At 38.5% G+C, this 15,979-nt stretch overlaps 2 protein-coding genes across 2 annotated transcripts in view; both read left to right on the top strand.

The window, feature by feature from the left end:
* TMSB10 (thymosin beta 10) overlaps nt 1–15,979 on the top strand; it is a 225,675-nt gene that overhangs the window by 85,652 nt on the left and 124,044 nt on the right. The window lies entirely within an intron of this gene.
* Nucleotides 1–15,979, top strand: part of DNAH6 (dynein axonemal heavy chain 6) — a 279,939-nt gene that overhangs the window by 245,801 nt on the left and 18,159 nt on the right. Inside the window, exons 69-71 of the mRNA XM_055540370.1 lie at nt 8,792–8,911; nt 9,950–10,071; nt 14,621–14,750. Coding sequence (XP_055396345.1) covers nt 8,792–8,911; nt 9,950–10,071; nt 14,621–14,750 — 372 coding nt within the window. The remainder of the gene's footprint in view (nt 1–8,791; nt 8,912–9,949; nt 10,072–14,620; nt 14,751–15,979) is intronic.

Below are 15,979 nucleotides of genomic sequence, written 5' to 3'. Positions count from 1 at the left end.
AAAGTACTGATACATGCTCCAACATGGATAAACTTCAAAAACATGCTAAGTCAAAGAAGCCAGACACAAAATATCACATGCTGTATATTCCATTTATGTGAAATTTCCAGAAAAATCAAATATACAGACAGGAAGTAGAATACAGACAGAAAGAATGATTGCATGGGGCAGAATAGAAAAGGACTGTGACTGCAAATGGGCACAAGATGTATTCTGTGGAAGATGATAGAAATGTTCTAAAATTAGATTATAATGATAGTTATATAATCTTGTAAATTTACTAAAAACTAGTTATACATGTGAAATTTAAGTGATTTTATGATCTTCAAGGTATAGCTCATTAAAAAGTTTTTTTAAAAGTAGGAGAAAAAAGGCAATGCTGGGGACTTCCCTGGTGGTCCAGAGTGGTTAAGAATATGCTGCCAATGCAAGGGACACAGGTTCAATCCTTGGTCTGGGAAGATTCCACATGCCTCACAACTACTGAAGCCCAGAGCCTGTACTCTGCAATAAGAGAAGCCACTGCAATGAGAAGCCCACACACCACAACGAAGAGTCACCCTCTCTCTAGCTGCAACTAGAGAAAGCCTGAGCATAGCAATGAAGTCCCAGTGCAGCCAAAAATAAAATAAATTTTAAAACTTTTTATTAAAAAAAGGCAGTGCTATATCCAGGCAATGATATTTGCTCATGGTGAGATTTTAGACAGCCATCTATGGACTAATCCAGAAAATACAGCTTAGTAATACTATGTTAAAGGCTGGAAATACAAAGATGATGTAGCACCCATCTACCAAAAACTCATGGATGGAGATAATAAATAAACTATAATATGGTATAATTACCAAAATAGAAGTTGTAAGGACAATACTATGGGAATTCAAAAGGAGCAAATAACGCTACCTGGAGGAATCTAGGGAAGCCCCACCGAGGTGTGATGGTTGAGCAGGATGTTGAAAAGTGGGTTGGGCTCAGCGGAAGAGAAGAGGCAGGAGAGCACTCTGACAGAGAGAACACTGATGGGAAAGCGCAGCAAGCAGTGTCAGGATGAGCTATGCGCAGGCTATAAAGAGATGATGTCATCTTCCCTGGTGGCTCAGTGGTAAAGAATCCACCTGCCAGTGCAGGAGACATGAGTTCAATCTCTGGTCTACAGAGATCCCACATGCCACAGAGCAACTAAGCCCATGCATCACAACTACTGAGCCTGTGCTCTAGAGCCTGGGGAGTCACAACTACTGAAGCCCAAGCACTCTAGAAACCATGCTCCAAAACAGGAGAAGCCACTGCAATTAGAAGCCTACGCACCACAGCTAGAGAGTAGCCCCTGCTCTCCATGACCAGAGAAAAACCTATGCAGCAACAAAGATCCAGTACAGCCAATACTAAAGTGAATAAATCATTTTTTTAAAGAGGTGATGTATATGGAAGAAAGCTTTACCTTCAATAAAACTAAAAAAAAAAAAAAAGATCTACGGGCTCATCTTGAAAGCCTGTGTGTTTTCTTCATAAATTTGGACTCTACCTTCTAAGCAATGGCTGACAATTACAGTCTTTTAGGCTGGGAAGAGGTGCAATTATTTACAAAGCTATAGTAAAAGCAAGATGAAGAATTGAACAAGGGGATTATAGCAACACCAAGGGGGAGATTAGACAGGAGTGAATAAACAGAGAAAGATTAAGGAGGCTTTGAATATGATAAGGTGTTTGGGGTTGGAGGAGGTGGGGGGGCGTCCTTAAAATTTTATAGAGTAAGCTACAGCAATGCCTAAGTCCAGGAATCAGATCTGAGCACAGAGTGGACAAGGACAAAGCCAAACCTTAGGCCTGTCCAGTTTGTATCAGGCCATCCCTGAGCCAACCCATGGGGATAAGAATAGAAGAGAAGGGGAAAACCATGACATCAGGATTTGCAGCAAGACCTTTAGGAACCATCATGCCAGGGCTAGGACACACAGTGGGTATGTGTGGTGGACACCCCCTCCCAAATGTTCTTATTCTAAATCCAGAAAACTGCTGCTTAAAAGTAAGCCTAAAATTGAGTCAGATACCTTGAGTCAAATTACTCGAGCTCCTGGTTTGCTTATTTGATCAAAGAAAAAGATAAACACTGAATCTGGACACAGAATCATAAAATCTGATTTTTAAGGCAAATAATTTCCGTGCTGCTTCTCAAAAATGTAGATATTTTAGTTTGAAATATTTTGGTCCTGCTGTGAGGCATGTAGGATCTTAGTTCCCCAACCAAGTATCAACCCAACAGTGGAAGCATGGAATCTTAACCACTGAATCACCAGGAAAGTCCCTGAATTTTTTTTTTTAGAATAGTGCATTTTAGGGCAACTCTTCCTCTCACTACTGACTAATTATTGGAACCTGACTTTTCCAAGCCACCCTCCTTTCCCAGACATCATCATACAACTGAAGAAACTTGACCTTTATATTTCCATCCAGCCCCCAGGATGCAAGAGGAGCTTAGAGTTAGTCCAAAACTAGATAAACTGACCATAAAGATTTAACCCAACTTTGTGTTCCAAGACTTCCCAGAGGGTAACCGAAGAATATTCTCAGGAAAGTACAACAGCATCTCCTTCTTCCTTCTTAGAACTGTTGATACAGGGAGTCGGCTACACCCTCACTCTAAGTGGCTAAGCCAATAAGACTGACCAGAGGTCTAGGACAATGTCAAATGCCCCAACATTCAAATCATAGGAGTTCCAGAAGAAGACAAAAAGGAAGGCCATGAGAAAATACTTGAAGAGATAATAGTTGAGAACTTCCCTAAAATGGGGAAGGAAATAGCCACCCAAGTCCAAGAAACCCAGAGAGTCCCAAAAAGGATAAACCCAAGGTGAAACACCCCCCAAGACACATATTAATCAAATTAACAAAGATCAAACACAAAGAACAAATATTAAAAGCAGCAAGGGAAAAACAACAAATAACACAAGGGGATTCCCATAAGGATAACAGCTGATCTTTCAATAGAAACTCTTCAGGCCAGAAGGGAATGGCAGGACATACTTAAAGTGATGAAAGAGAAAAACCTACAACCCAAATTACTATACCCAGCAAGGATCTCATTCAAATATGAAGGAGAAATCAAAAGCTTTACAGACAAGCAAAAGCTGAGAGAATTCAGCACCAGCTCTCCAACAAATGCTAAAGGATCTTCTCTAGACAGGAAACACAGAAAAGGTTTATAAACTCAAACCTAAAACAACAAAGTAAATGGCAACAGGATCATATTTATCAATAATTACCTTAAACGTAAATGGGTTGAATGCCCCAACCAAAAGACAAAGAGTGGCTGAATAGATACAAAAACAAGACCCTTATATATTTTGTCTACAAGAGACCCACCTCAAAACAAGGGACAGCTACAGACTGAAAGTGAAGGGCTGGAAAAAGATATTTCACTCAAATGGAGACCAAAAGAAAGGAGGAGTAGCAATATTCATATCAGATAAAATAGACTTTGAAATAAAGGCCATGAAAAGAGACAAAGAAGGACACTACATAATGATCAAAGGATCAGTCCAAGAAGAAGATATAACAATTATAAATATATATGCACCCAACATAGGAGCACTGCAATATGTAAGGTGAATGCTAACAAGTACGAAAGAGGAAATTAACAGTAACACAATAATAGTGGGAGACTTTAATACCCAACTCAAACCTATGGATAGATCAACTAAACAGAAAATTAGCAAGGAAACACAAACTTTAAATGATACAATGGACCAGTTAGACCTAATTGATATCTATAGGACATTTCACCCCAAAACAATGAATTTCACCTTTTTCTCAAGTGCACATGGAACCTTCTCCAGGATAGAGCACATCCTGGGCCATAAATCTAGCCTTGGTAAATTCAAAAAAATTAAAATCATTCCAAGCATCTTTTCTGATCACAATGTGGTAAGATAAGATGTCAACTACAGGGAAAAAACTATTAAAAATACAAACATATGGAGGCTAAACAACACGCTTCTGAATAACCAACAAATCACAGAAGAAATCAAAAAAGAAATCAAAATATGCATAGAAACAAATGAAAATGAAAACACAACAACCCTAAACCTATGGGATTCAGTAAAAGCAGTGCTAAGGGGAAGAAGGTTCATAGCAATACAAGCTTACCTCAAGAAATAAGAGAAAAATCAAATAAATAACCTAACTCTATACCTAAAGCAATTAGAAAAAAGAAGAAATGAAGAACCCCAGGGTTAATAGAAGGAAAGAAATCATAAAAATTAGGGCAGAAATAAGTGAAAAAGAAACAAAGGAGACCATAACAAAAATCAACAAAGCTAAAAGCTGGTTCTTTGAGAAGATAAATAAAATAGACAAACCATTTGCCAGACTCATCAAGAAAAAAAGGGAGAAGAATTAAATCAACAAAATTAAAAATGAAAATGGAAAAATCACAACAGACAACACAGAAATACAAAGGATCATAAGAGACTACTATCAGCAACTATATACCAACAAAATACACAACGTGGAAGAAATGGACAAGTTCTTAGAAAAGTACAACTTTCCAAAGCTGAACCAGGAAGAAATTGAAAATCTTAACAGACCCATCACAAGCATGGAAATCAAAACTGTCATCAGAAATCTTCCAGCAAACAAAAGCCCAGGACCAGACGGCTTCACAGCTGAATTCTACCAAAAATTTAGAGAAGAGCTAACACCTATCCTACTCAAACGCTTCCAGAAAATTGCAGAGGAAGGTAAAACTTCCAAACTCATTGTATAAGCCCACCATCACCCTAATACCAAAACCAAAGATACCACAGAAAAGAAAACTACAGGCCAATATCACTGATGAACATAGATGCAAAAATCCTTAACAAAATTCTAGCAAACAGAATCCAACAATATATTAAAAAGATCATACATCATGACCAAGTGGGCTTTATCCCAGGGATGCAAGGATTCTTCAACATTTGTAAATCAATCAATGGGATACACCACATTAACAAATTGAAAGACAAAAACCATATGATTATCTCAATAGATGCAGAGAAAGCCTTTGACAAAATTCAACATCCATTTATGATAAAAACCCTCCAGAAAGTAGGCATAGAAAGAGCATATCTCAACATAATAAAAGCCATATATGATTCAGTTCAGTTCAGTTCAGTCACTCATTCGTGTCATATATGATAAACCCACAGCAAACATTATCCTCAGTGGTGAAAAAATTGAAATTATTTCCCCTAAAGTCAGGAACAAGACAAGGGTCCCCACTCTCACCACTGCTACTCAACATAGTTTTGGAAGTTTTAGCCACAACAATCAGAGAAGAAAAAGAAATAAAAGGAATTCAGATTGGAAAAGAAGAAGTAAAACTCTCCCTGTTTGCAGATGACATGATCCTCTGCATAGAAAACCCTAAAGACTCCACCAGAAAATTACTAGAGCTAATCAATGAATATAGTAAAGTTGCAGGATATAAAATTAACACATAGAAATCTGTTGCATTCCTATACACTAACAATGAGAGAACAGAAAGAGAAATTAAGGAAACAATTCCATGCACCATTGCAATAAAATGAACAAAATACTTAGGAATAAATCTACCTAAAGAAACAAAAAGCCTATATATAAAAAACTATAAAACACTGATGAAAGAAATCAAAGATGACACAACTAGATGGATAAATATACCATGTTTATGGATCAGAAGAATCAATATAGTGAAAATGAGTATACTACCCAAAGCAATCTATAGATTTGATGCAATCCCTATCAAGCTATCAATGGTATTTTTCAGAGAACTAGAACAAATAATTTCACAATTTGTATGGAAATACAAAAAACCTTGAATAGCCAAAGCAATCTGGAGAAAGAAGAATGGACCTGGAGGAATCAACCTGCCTGACTTCAGGCTATACTACAAAGCTACAAGTCATCAAGACAGTATAGTACTGGCACAAAGACAGAAACATAGGTCAATGGAACAAAATAGAAAGCCTAGAGATAAATCCATGCACCTGTGGACACCTTATCTTTGACAAAGGAGGCAAGAATATACAATGGAGAAAAGACAATCTCTTTAACAAGTGGTGCTGGGAAAACCGGTCAACCACTTGTAGAAGAATGAAACTAGAACACTTTCTAACACCATACACAAAAATAAACTCAAAATGGATTAAAGATCTAAATGTAAGACCAGAAACTATAAAACTCCTAGAGGAAAATATAGGCAAAACACTCTCCGACATAAATCACAGAAGGATCCTCTATGAACCACCTCCCAGAGTAATGGAAATAAAAGCAAAAATAAACAAATGGAACCTAATTAAATTTAAAAACTTTTGCACAATGAGGGAAACTATAAGCAAGGTGAAAAGACAGCCTTCAGAAGGGGAGAAAATAATAGCAAACGAAGCAACTGACAAAGAATTAATCTCAAAAATATACAAGCAGCTCATGCAGCTCAATTCCAGAAAAATAAATGACTCAGTCAAAAAATGGGCCAAATAACTAAACAGACATTTCTCCAAAGAAGACATACAGATGGCTAACAAACACATTAAAAGAGGCTCAACATCACTCATTATCAGAGAAATACAAATCAAAACCACAATGAGATACCATCTCACACTGGTCACAATGGCTGCTATTAAAAAGTCTACAAACAATAAATGCTGGAGAGGGTGCAGAGAAAAGGGAACCTTCTTACACTGTTGGTGGGAATGCAAACTAGTACAGCCACTATGGAGAACAGTGTGGAGATTCCTTAAAAAACTGGAAATAGAACTGCCATATGACCCAGCAATCCCACTGCTGGGCATACATACTGAGGAAACCAGAATTGAAAGAGACACGTGTACCCCAGTGTTCATTGCAGCACTGTTTATAATAGCCAGGGCATGGAAGCAACCTAGATGTCCATCATCAGACAAATAGATAAGAAAGCTGTGGTACATATACACAATGGAATATTACTCAGCTATTAAAAAGAATATATTTGAATCAGTTCTAATGAGGTGGATGAAACTGGAGCCTATTATACAGAGTGAAGTAAGTCAGAAAGAAAAACACCAACATAGTATATTAATGCATATATATGTAATCTAGAAAGATGGTTACAATGACCCTAAATGCGAGATAGCAAAAGAGACACAGATGTAAAGAACAGACTTTTGGACTCTGGGAGAAGGCGAGAGTGGGATGATTTGAGAGAATGGCATTGAAACATGTATATTATCATATGTGAAATAGATTTCCAGTCCAGGCTCGATGCATGAGACAGGGTGCTCAGGGCTGGTGCCCTGGGATGACCCTGAGGGATGGAATGGGGAGGGAAATGGGAGGAGGGTTCAGGATGGGGAACACATGTACATCCATGGCTGATTCATGTGAATGTATGACAGAAACCACTACAATACTGTAAAATAATTAGCCTCCAATTAAAATAAATAAATTAAAAAAAAAAAAAAACTGACCAGACATGCTTCAACAGGAGACAAAAGATAGATGCCAGTTAGCACATTGCTATCCTGGAAGAAATAAACTACAAAGATCCAAGCACAAATAACTTTCTCTCAACCAACCATGTCAGCTTGAAAGAGAATGAAAAAAATCTTGACATAATAAGAGATGGAGATGAGCAGATGAACATTTAAAAGAATCAGAAGTTGAGAACCTCAGTATCATAGGTAAAATTCTTCTTGGAGCACTACAGAGGTGAATAAGAAATTGTAGCAATGGGTCTGGAATTTTTCCAAGGAATTATATCAGCAGTGGGCTTCCCTGGTGTTTCAGGTGTAAAGAATCCACCCTCAGTGCAGAAGATGCAGGGTCAATCCCTGGGTAGGGAAGATCCCCTGGAGAAGGAAATGGCAACTCACTCCAGTATTCTTGCTTGGGAAATTTCATGAATTTCCCAGAGGAGCCTGGCAGGCTACAGTTCACAGGGTCTCATGAGTCAGACATGACTTAGCAACTAAACCACCACATCAGTAATACAATCATTACAGCACAGAATAACTATCTTTCCTATTGTAATGTGGGGGTGACAATGGAGCATAGCTTCTCTGTGGAAAGAGAGATGGGATACCAATAAATTTTAATACCCCATAATATAATTTCTGTGAGGTAAATTGTCTCTTTCATCTTGGATCTATCGATTTTGAATGCCTTGTTGTAAATATTTTGGTTCCATTTAGCTTACTGGCCCCCAAAAAGCAGTCTTTGATGCAAAGTAGGTATGTTTTACAATACTACAGTCAATGATGGGATAAGGCCAAAAGTCAATATTTCAATATTTTTTAGACCAAGAAAAAAAACAGGAAGAAAGAAGAAATATGTAAACAGAGCTCAGTAGCTTTAGTTTCAATTATTTGGGAAAGGCAAAATAATTGGGAGAAAATATATATACCTCCTTGGGCTTCTCTGGTGACTCAATGGTAAAGAATCTACCTGCCAGTGCAGGAGACAAGGGTTCCATCCCCGGGTCAGGAAGATCCCTTGGAGGAGAAAATGGCAACCCACTATAGTATTTTCTTGCCTGGGAAACCTCATGAACAGAGGAGCCTGGCAGGCTACAGTTCAGGTGGGGGTCACAAAAGAATTGGACACAACTTATCAACTAAACAACAACATATACTAGTCTTCTTTCTGCTTTTTAAAAATTGACTTTTATTATCTTTAGGGATAGGTTAGTGGAAAGACACTCAATGTGCCAAATGTGTAAATAAATAAACCTATTAGAATGTGGGTATGCATATCAGTTAAAAACAAACAACATTTTTAAATGCAAACTCCTTTTCAGGTGAAATTACCTATGGTGGAAGAGTTACAGATACCTGGGATCAAAGATGCCTTCGTACTGTCTTGAAAAGATTTTTTTCTCCTGAAACATTACAAGACGGTTATAAATATTCTGAATCAGGTGAGTGACTTTTCAATACTATGGAAAAAGACCTTTTCCAAGAAGTCATTAACAGCGTCCTCAGTTTTCCATCCAGGAGCTATCTGTGTCCAGTCCGCACCACCCAGACCCCCACACTCACCATCCCCATGCTTTGTTCCTTTTTCAGTTGCTAAGTCGTGCCTAACTCTTTGTGACCCCAGGGATTGCAGCATGCCAGGCTTCACTTGTCCTTCACTATCTCAAACTCGTCCTTCACTATCTCAAACTCATGACCGTTGAGTCAGTGATGCCATCCAACCATCTCTTTCTCTGTTGCCCCCTTCTCCTCATGCCCTCCGTCTTTTCCAGCATTGGAATCTTTTCTGATGAGTTGGCTCTTCCCATCAGGTGGCCAAAGTATTGTAGCTTCAGCATCAGTCCTTCCAATGAATATTCAGAGTTGATTTCCTTTAGGATTGACTGGTTTGATCTCATTGCTGTGCAAGGGACTCTTAAGAGTCTTCTCCAGCACCATAGTTCAAAAGCACCAATTCTTCAGTCCAATTCTCATGTCCATACGTGACTATTGGAAAAACCATATCCTTAACTATATGGACCTTTGTTGGCAAAGTGATGTTTCTGCTTTTTAATATGCGGTCCAGGATTGTCATAGCTTCAGCTTTGGTTGTAAGAGTACAAAGATATCTATTCTGTGATAACCGTTTTTAACTATTTCTGGTCTAAAGTAGATTGTATTCTGTCTAAATGTGTTTTCAAAGTTTTATCACTTCAGAGCACACCTTTCAGCAGCACATCCCTGAATTCTTAGAATCTTGGAATGTTCTGCAGGTGACACCTTAAAAGGTTAGGACACTGATAGATGCTAAAGGCCTCCAGAAAACGTGAAGTAATTTGACACAGCAATGAAAGCTAGGGGGCTTGCAAAAAACCATCCCTGTTTATCCATGACACAGCTGATGACAGCCACCATCTGAACAGACAGAGAAGCACCAAACTTGGCGGTACTCAAAAGTCATCTATTTAAGACATATTTGCCTTCTGTGTTTTCAATAACAGGTATCTATTTTGCACCCTTGGCTGACAGCCTGCAAGAGTTTAAAGACTACATTGAAAACCTACCTTTGATAGATGACCCAGAAATATTTGGAATGCATGAAAATGCCAACCTAGTTTACCAGGTATGTGGCCTTTCAACTTAAATGCATATTCATATTGTGTATATAAACCTGAAACATCCATAATCATCTCACTGGTTGTGTAAATTATAATCTTCTTAAATAAATAAAATAAATGTTTCACCTCAGCTTTAGCATTTGGTTCCAATTTAGCCACCTGTTGTCTCTGGATCTTTCATGGAATCCTAATTAGGTATCTTCTTGTCACTGACCACCTCCTCACCTTCCAGCCTCTGCCTGGTCCATAATCTACCTGCTAGTCTTCCATAATATGGGGATTTGGATGGTAATCCAGACAGTCCTTTCTCTTTTGCTCTTCTCTCTCCATTCTGGGGATATTTATATCATATTATACAAGGATTTATGGATCCACAGATGAATAGGTTATAAAAGTATAATAGCAAATATCCAAGGCAGATAAATCAAACACTGCTCTTCAAAAGCACAGATCATTGATTTTGCTGTTTGCAACAGCAGGTTGGACTTGGAGGGCATTATGCTGAGTGAAATAAGTCAGAGAGAGAGAAATATTGTGTGATATCACTTATATGTGGAATCCAAAAATTACGACAAACGTGTGAAGGTAACAAAAAAGAAGCACACTTACAGATACAGAGAACAGACTAGTGGTTACCAGCAAGGAAAGGAAAGAGTAGGGGGCAAAAGAGGGGTAAGAGATTAAGAAGTATAGACTATCATGTATAAAATTAGAAAGCTATAAGGGCATATTGTACAACACAAGTAGGAAATATTTTATGATAACTATAAATGATGTATAACCTTTTAAAATTGTGAATCACTCTGCTGTACACCTGTAACATATAATATTGTACATCAACTATATCTCAATTTTTTGACTCAACAATTTAAAAAAATTTATTGAAGTGTAGTTGATTTACAATGTTAATTTCTTCTGTATAGCAGTGACTCAGTTATACATATATATATATAATTTTTCATATTCTTTTCCATTATGGTTTGTCACAGGATATTGAATATAGTTCCCTGGCTATTATATATTAATTTTTAAAAAATAATTTAAAAATTAAAAAATGAAAGCACAGTTCATCAAGGTCATAGGACCAGATCACTAAAATCATGGCATCTGGTCCCATCACTTAATGGCAAATATAAGACAAAAAAGTGGAAGCAGTGACAGATTTTATCTTCCTGGCTCCAAAATCACTGCAGACAGTGACTACAGCCATGAAATTAAAAGACACTTGCTCCTTGGAAGAAAAGCTATGACAAACCTAGACAGCGTAGTAAAAAGTAGAGACATCACTTTGCCAACAAAGATCCATATAGTCAAAGCTATGGTTTTCCAGTAGTCATGTATGGATGGAGAGCTGGACCATAACGAAGGCTGAGAATTCATGCTTTTGAATGGTGGTGCTGGAGAAGACTTTTGAGAGTCCCTGGGACTGTAAGGAGAGCAAGTAAAGTCAATCTCAAAGGAAATGAATCCTGGATATTCACTGAAAGGACTAATTCTGAGGCTCCAATACTTTGGCCACCTGATGAGAAGAGCTGACTCACTGGAAAAGACCCTGATGCTGGGAAAGATTGAAGGGAAAAGGATAAGGGAGAGGCAGAGGATGAGATGGTTATATAGTGTCACCAATTCAATGGACACGAATTTGAGCAAACTCTGGGAAACAGTGGAGGACACAGGAGCCTGCCATGCTACAGGCCATGGGGTTGCAGAATTGGACATGACTTAGCAACAGAATAACAACAACCTGACCACAGCAATAGGTCCAAAGATCAAAATGGATAATTTTACTCCTCCAAGACCCTCTGATGCCATGCCATTACTTAAGGGTAGTCCAAGTTCCTCGGCATGGCACTCAAGACTCCCCCATGACTGGTCCCTTCTGTTCTGGAATCTTTAGGTGAACCAAAGCCATGAAAAGAGGTATGTCCCTGGGGCCCTGGAATACTCTAAATGTTGGAGACCACGTTGGCCTCATGAAGCTGAAGGGAATCACCTTTCTTTGCAATTTAAATTTTGTCTGTTCAAATAAAAGACAAATTAGAGGGTAAAATCAGCCTAGATATCAAGGAACATGTACAAAACAACTGTGGAACTTCTCAATGATCCAAAACCTATGTCATGCTCTCTGCCCTAAAAATTGGTTTGCTATTCAGTGAAGGGCTTCCCTGGTGGCTCAGATGGTAAAAGAATCTGCCTGCAATGCAGGAGACCTGGATTCGATTCCTGGGTTGGGACGATCCCCTGGAGGAGAGCATGGCAACCCACTCCAGTACTCTTGCCTGGAGAATCCCCATGGACAGAGGAGCCTGGGCTAGAGTCCATGAGGTCGCAAAGAGTTGGGCACGACTGAGCAACTAAGCACAGCACATTCAGTCAAGAGTTGGAATATCTCATTTTTCCTGATTCTACTTTCAGGAGGAAAAAGAGGTGGCCAAACCTAGTGTTAATATTCAGTCATCTGACTGTTTGCTCTAGAGTGGGTAGATGTGGAGGTGAAAGAAGAGAGAGAAGAGTGTGGAAATGATAGACTTGCTGCATTCAGTGAGAAGTCAGGACTTTGGGGAGGAGTAGCATTCTTGGCAATGTATACCTGTGAATGTAGTTTTTTGTGTTTTCCATCAGTTCTAAATGACTGAGAATAAGATAATAGGCATGTGGTGAGGCCCCAGATATATTTTTCTGTCCAGCCTCCCTTCCTTCATTTTTCTGGCACAGTACACACCTGACTCCTACCTCTTCCCTTTGGGACAACTTCCACTTCCTCAGTCTATTAGATTCTGGTAAAACCTCCAACCACTCTTTGCCTTCACAGAGGTGGGCATGTGACCTAGGCATCACAGCATCACCCAGCTACTAGACCTGGTCCAAGGAGCAGACCCATGGCCCATGCTAGGAGAATGAGAGTCCTTTCCTGAGACATGATATATAGATGCTGGACTGAGAGAGGGCTGTCTTTCCTCTGGAATGACTGACTAAGATGCTGCATATCTGCACCATTCTGTGCCCTTATCCCTGATGCCCTGACCCCTTCTCCCTACCACATGAAGAAGGTCATCTGCCACAGGAAAGAATGAGAGAAACAACCAGACATGAACGGGAGAGAGAATGCTAGATCCATCCATGCCTGAAACCCACATGACTTGAGTTCTCGTCTTCTCAGCTATATATGCCAACATATCCCTTCTTTTTGCTTTAGTTGATTTAGGTTAGATAATTCTGTCTCATCAATAGAGTATTAATGCAAAAAATATGAATGATTCCTTCCTCGGCTCAGCAAACTACACTTAACAAAGGTGCATACTAGAGACCAGTAAAGAAAGCTGGGCCTGGCTGTTCTAAATGTTTCAAGACTTTTGAGTAAGCAAGAAGTCAAGAACTAAAACAGTGTATGTGCTCAGTCATGTCCAACACTTTGTGGCCCCATGGACTGTAGCCCACCAGGCTTCTCTGTCCATGGAATTCTCCAGGCAACAGTACTGGAATAGTTTGCTATTTCCTCCTCCAGGGGATCTTCCCAACCTAGGAATCGAACCCACATCTCTTGCATTTTCTGCACTGGCAGGTGGATTCTTTAACACTAGCAACACCTGGGAAGCACAAACTAAAATGGAAAAATCACTATTAAATGGTTGGCACTGAGCAAGGAAATCAAGCTATTTAACTATAGCATTAAGTAAATAACACTACAGTTGTTTAGGACCTAATGAACATGTCAAAAGTAATGTTTGAAAGAAGATCTGTCATGTAAAATATAATTTTTACAATCAAGATCTGTAATTCTAGGTTCTGAATTCTTTTCTTGGGTAAGTGAATGATGAGTATTATGACCAGTATAAAGAAAACCTCTAAGAGATTCCAACAAATATACATGAGAAGACACCATGTTTCTGAATAAAGGAAAAATCTAGAAAAATTAACAATATTTAACTGATCTTGGAATAGGAATCTCTAAGCATAAAATCAAAGGAAAAATAAATCACATTAGAAAGAGCCAGTGGGGACTTCCCTGGTAGTCAGATGGCTGATTCAGGGGTGGGGCAGTTAAACTAAAGTTATAAATATTTCTTAAAAGCAAAATCATGAATAATTTTTCTTTTTACTTTTCTGTCTTTTCTAAATTTTTAATAATGTTCTATAATACTTTTCTAATTGAGGAAATGTTATTTAAATAAAGGTATGCTCTAAAACTGAATTCTCATTATTTCTTCCTCACTTTCATAACTGCCTTTTAAAGAATTAGCCAAAAATTGTTTAACCATTTTTATTGTGGTAAAACATATAACATAAAATTTATCATTTTAGCCATTTAAAAAATATGATTAAATGAGTTACATTAAAGTGTTGTTCAACCAGAAATGTTTAACTATAACACTACAGATGAAATACTATGCATTTCCAATGAGCACATTTTACCAACTCTGTCTTCAACATAAAAAAATAAAATGTCCTTGGTTTTGGCAACAGCTATTATTTCTGTAATAAACTGTATGTGCTGAAAAATTATTTTTTTGAGAATTTGGGTCCTCACTGTTCTGTTTCTTCTCGCCATTATAGTACAAAGAGACCAACACTTTGATCAACACTATACTTGAGGTTCAACCAAGGTCCTCTTCTGGTGGAGAGGGAAAGAGCAATGATGAAATTGTCCAAGAACTTGTTGCTTCTGTCCGGACTAGAGTTCCAGGTAGTAAACAATTGTTGGCTTATGTGGGTAATGGAACTTTTAGGAATAAACTCAGAAAGCTGAGTGATAGGCAGGTGTCCAAATCTGCTTATTATGTAGAATTTTTTCTTTATGTAGAGAGAGAGTTCTTTCAATGTAGAGGCCTCTATTTATAGATTAGAAGCCTGCAGCCCCTTGACATCTCAACTGCCAGAAGCATGAAGAGAAAGTTGGTTTCTAGCCCAAAATAACTTTAAACAGACTTTTTTCTGAGCTTCCTAATGTCTCTAGACCTGTACTGTCCAAGACAGTAGCCACTAGCCACATGTGGCTGCTTAAACTTAAAATTCATTTCCTCAGTTGCACTAGTCACGTTTTAAGTGCTGCCATATTGGGCAATGCAGATGGAGAACATTTCCATCATCATAAAATATTCTATTGGACAGCCCTGCTCTAGAATCCATTTCACTTTTTTTCTCCAACAAGAGAAGTGTGTGCATATATGTTAAGTCATTTCAGTCATGTCTGACTCTTTGTGACCCCATGGACTGTAGCCCGCCAGGCTCCTCTGTCCATAGGATTCTCCAGGCAAGAACACTGGAGTGGGTTGCCATACCCTCCTTCAGGGGATCTTCCTGACTCAGGGATCAAACCTGCATCCCTTATGTCTCCTGCATTGGCAGGCGGACCCTTTACCACTAATGCCACCTGGGAAGTGAGAAGTAGAGAAGAATAATTTATTATTTCACTTTATTTTCTGGTGAGTTAAGGAATCTTCCTGAATGATCACAGAGATACACTTTCATACTTTTCTTAGAGTGACTATAGATTTAGATGTCTTAATCTATTGTTCATGGTTGGAAATGTCATTATAGGAAAAAGAAAGACGAGGCAGAAAAAAAAATGAGGACTATAAAAGTAAACTGTGCTTCTGTCTCTATTCACAATACTCTGATACCAAGTGTATGGGTTACCCACCTCCAACATTAAGCAATTCTCCAACTCTCTGAACACCAACTGGATGTCCTACAACTCAGTTATGACATTAACTATCCAGAGTTGGCACAAATCCCACAGGTTAAGGGCTCAGTCCCACAAGACTGTCTGCACTTTAAATGTCAACTGCAAGTCCTCAGGTTGTAAACTTTATTTCTGACCAACCAGCCATAGATCAAGGATTCCCATAATTTTCTAGACTGGCTCACAGGACTCAGGGAAACAGTTAATTACATTTACCAGATTATTTCAAA

Source organism: Bubalus kerabau, chromosome 11, assembly GCF_029407905.1.
Source record: "Bubalus kerabau isolate K-KA32 ecotype Philippines breed swamp buffalo chromosome 11, PCC_UOA_SB_1v2, whole genome shotgun sequence".
NCBI classification, from domain to species: Eukaryota; Metazoa; Chordata; class Mammalia; order Artiodactyla; family Bovidae; genus Bubalus; species Bubalus kerabau.
This window is presented reverse-complemented; position numbering and strand designations above follow the sequence as displayed.